The 3359-nt window shown below is 52.8% G+C and overlaps 1 protein-coding gene across 1 annotated transcript; it reads right to left on the reverse strand.

Moving 5' to 3' along the window:
- Positions 1–228: 228 nt before the first annotated feature.
- LOC133031897 (uncharacterized) lies at positions 229–2876 on the reverse strand. The gene is made up of 2 exons (XM_061105662.1): positions 1651–2876; positions 229–1555 (listed from the first exon to the last, which is right to left on the reverse strand). Exons 1-2 carry the CDS (start codon positions 2401–2403, stop codon positions 860–862), a joined length of 1449 nt encoding a protein of 482 aa, XP_060961645.1. The 5' UTR covers positions 2404–2876; the 3' UTR covers positions 229–859.
- Positions 2877–3359: the final 483 nt, after the last annotated feature.

A 3359-nucleotide genomic window follows, 5' to 3' on the forward strand; every position in this document is an offset into this window, starting at 1 on the left:
CTCCAAGGTTAAAAACAGAAAATGCGCTATCGGTGACATGGTCCTAAGAAGGGTCTTCCCAGCCACCCAAGAACCCGGAGTGGGGGTACTTGGACCAAATTGGGAAGGACCATATGAAATCGAGGACGAAATCGGCTCTGGCACTTACAAACTGAAAAGAATGGACGGAACTACTGTCCCAAGAGCCTGGAATGCCGATCACCTCAGAAAATACTACCGATGGCGAATTAAACTTAGCTTTTGTTTAAAGGGTTTGTACCGTCCAAATGTATGCCTCCTCTATATTAAATAAAACTGAGTGCCTTAAAAACAAAGTTTCTATGCCACTCAGGGGGGTACTAGGGTATACCGCACGGACAAACAAAAACAAGCTAAGTAAAATATCCTGACCCAAAGGGCAGGTCAAGCTAAGTAAAACATCCTGACCCAAAGGGCAGGTTAAGCTAAGTAAAATATCCTGACCCAAAGGGCAGGTCAAGCTAAGTAAAACATCCTGACCCGAAGGGCAGGTCAAGCTAAGTAAAATATCCTGACCCAAAGGGCAGGTCATAAACATGCGCAAAGAATAAAAGGCGTAAGTATGAAATCCTGAGCCAAAGGACAGGTTGAAATATATGAAGTGTGGAAAAAAGATCGCACATATATATATAAAAAAAAATATATATATAATAAAATATCCTAACCCGAAGGTTAGGTCATACACATATAAATGGCCCGGGGACAGGCCTTAAATTGTCTCCCCTTTAAATAAAGGCTGCCGCCTGTAAGTAAACTGTTCTAAGGCAGCAGCAAATATGTACAAAGAAAAAAAAAGAGTTATGAAAAGAACGGGTATAATCTGGGTCAATAATAGGGCAGCTCAGTCAGCCCGTGGCGGAAGACGAGGTCCGATCCGTGCCTCAAGCTCAGCATCAAGTCTCTTCTTCTTCTCCCGAAATTTGGCAATCATGTCCTCGGGTTTGGGATAGAAAGAAAGCTTGATGCTCTGATCGTTGGTGGCCCAAGCCATGTAGACACCATCATCAAAGCGCTTCGGGCAACGGGCGCAGGAGACGGGAGAAAGGAGCTCGGCCCTCTTGGCCTTCCTAATAGACTGATCTTTGTAGTCCCGAAGCTCCTTCAACTCCGCAGCCAGAGCGGCCTTGGATTCAATATCCGACTGGTGAGTCTCCTCTAGAGACTTCACCTTGGCGGCCATTTCGTCCAAAGCCTCCCTGGCCTCCCGAAGGTCCCGCCTGGCCTTCTCGGCAGCCTCAGTTTGAGCCCTCAGCTCCTCCTGATGATGGGCCTCCATCCTGCCTCTCCGCTGGGCCTCGGCCTGGATCATGTCCTCCGCCTGAGCCTCCCTCCGGATAGCCTCCTCCTCCCTGGCCTTGGCCCTCTCTTCCTTAGCCTTGGCCGCAGCCTCCTGGCGCTCGGCGGCCTCCTGGTAGATCAGCCTCTCCGCAGTAAGGTCTTGAAGGACCTTCTTGACGTCGTTCATGTCCCCAAAGTCGGACAGAGCGAAGCCATGGCTTATGATGTTCTTGGAGAGGCGACCGGCCTCAGCTGCAAGCTGAGCCATAATGGGATGTAAGGGAAAATTCCTCAAAGGAAGAAAACAAAATACAAACACCAAAAAGGAAACGTAAGAAATTGCAAAGTACTTACCACTGTGAGGGAATGGCTGAGGTCCTGGACTTGGAAGATAGAGTTCAGAGAGGCACAAGTGGCAAACCGCTTGGGCGCACAGCGTGTAAGCTGAGAGGCGAACTCACCGGTCATTTCCGCAGCAAAAGGAGCCAGAGTGGGCCCAAGGAGGGGACGGAACCAGTCTGCCAAAGGATCCAGGTTGAGGTTCCACGGATCATGATATTCCGGATGGTTAATGCTCGCCTCAACCTCCGCCCGCAGGATCCTCCTAAGGGCCTCCACATCGGCATATCCCCGGGAGTACTCGTCCATAGCGTAGTTGTGCTTGGCTATGCGAAGCTCCTGCCTCGCCTCATCCCCCGGAATCGGGGTAAGCTCAATGCGAGGAGGAGCAGGATTTTCCTCCATTGGAGACACCCCGCCGTCTAGGCCATGAGCGGGAGTGTCGGCCCTCCGAGGCCTCTTCGGCTCGTCTTGGGCAATCATCTTGCCCTTGCGCTTGCGGATCAGAGCCACTTCTGACTCCTCGTCCTCCTCTGCTACCACTGGGAGAGCTTGAGGGTCTCCAGCACCCTCGGCGGCTTCCTCCGAGAAGTCCCATCCTTTCCCCTGGCCTTCTCCCGGAAGCACCTCCTCGTCATCCACCAAGTCGATGGTTTCGGGAGGAGCGCCGGAAGAAACCTTCAAGGAAGGGGCCGGGGGAGAGGGGGTGAAAGCCGGAGGAGCCACCGGAGTATGGACCCCAGCCAGCCGTTCCAGGATGGCATCCATGGAGGTACCTGTTCCAATAAAGCAAGCAAGTGTTAGAAGTCCGTGAGAAACTACTTACAAAAGGCGCAGTAAATAAACTACTCCTACCCGGACTCCCTAGTTCGGCCCTAGCAAAGTCCTGAACTTTAATGCTGGCAGCATCATCTCCAAGATAACTGTCCGAGGGCCGAAACCAGCTGGATGCTATGTAAGCCGACGGACCTAAGGGAATAGGTTCCGGAGGGCCGGGGCCCATCCGGGACCGACCTAGGTAATCTCCTAAGTTTGTAAAATAAAACTCCTTCAAATGATCCCCCCACCGGGTCGACGGCATCTTAAACCTACGGAGACGCTCGTCGAACCCTATGGGCCTACGACTGGTATATTCATCAACTGAAGGGACATATTGAATTGTCAAAGGAGACTTACCACCAGCACCAGAAGTGCTAGCACCGGGAGCGCCCGAGTTTGGTTCGGGGATTGAAGGCTGGGGCCGGGAAGTCTGGTTCTCGGAAGAACCTTCAAGACGAAGGGGTCCCCCGGCGGAAGGACCTCCAATCTCTTCTTGAAGTATCTTATCAAAAAATTTAGCTTCGGACTTCCCGCCGATAGCTTGGCTCCTTCGCACCACCGGGCTCCCCACACGGAGCCCTCTCCCAGAGGCAGCCTGGGCACTGGAATACGCCTTCTCCTGGGCCTTCCGGTAGAGATAATCTTGATACTTCTTCTCTGCCGTAGCAATAAGCTCATCCCGGAAGGCCTTCTCCGCGACTGGCGCCCTCACGTTAGGGCAGATAACCTTGGAAAGGTTGGAGTCATCCACGGATTGGTGAGAAAGGATAAGTTTGGCCTTTCTGCAATTCTCCGTGGTGACCAAGCCCCCGACGTCAAGATCGGCATGGTCGTAAGAGGCGAAGGCTTGGGCCCTTCGAAGGAACGCCTGAGTGGTGAGCGTCCGCTGGTAAGGTGGGATCCGC

Source organism: Cannabis sativa, chromosome X (genome assembly GCF_029168945.1).
Source record: "Cannabis sativa cultivar Pink pepper isolate KNU-18-1 chromosome X, ASM2916894v1, whole genome shotgun sequence".
In the NCBI taxonomy this organism is placed as follows: domain Eukaryota; kingdom Viridiplantae; phylum Streptophyta; class Magnoliopsida; order Rosales; family Cannabaceae; genus Cannabis; species Cannabis sativa.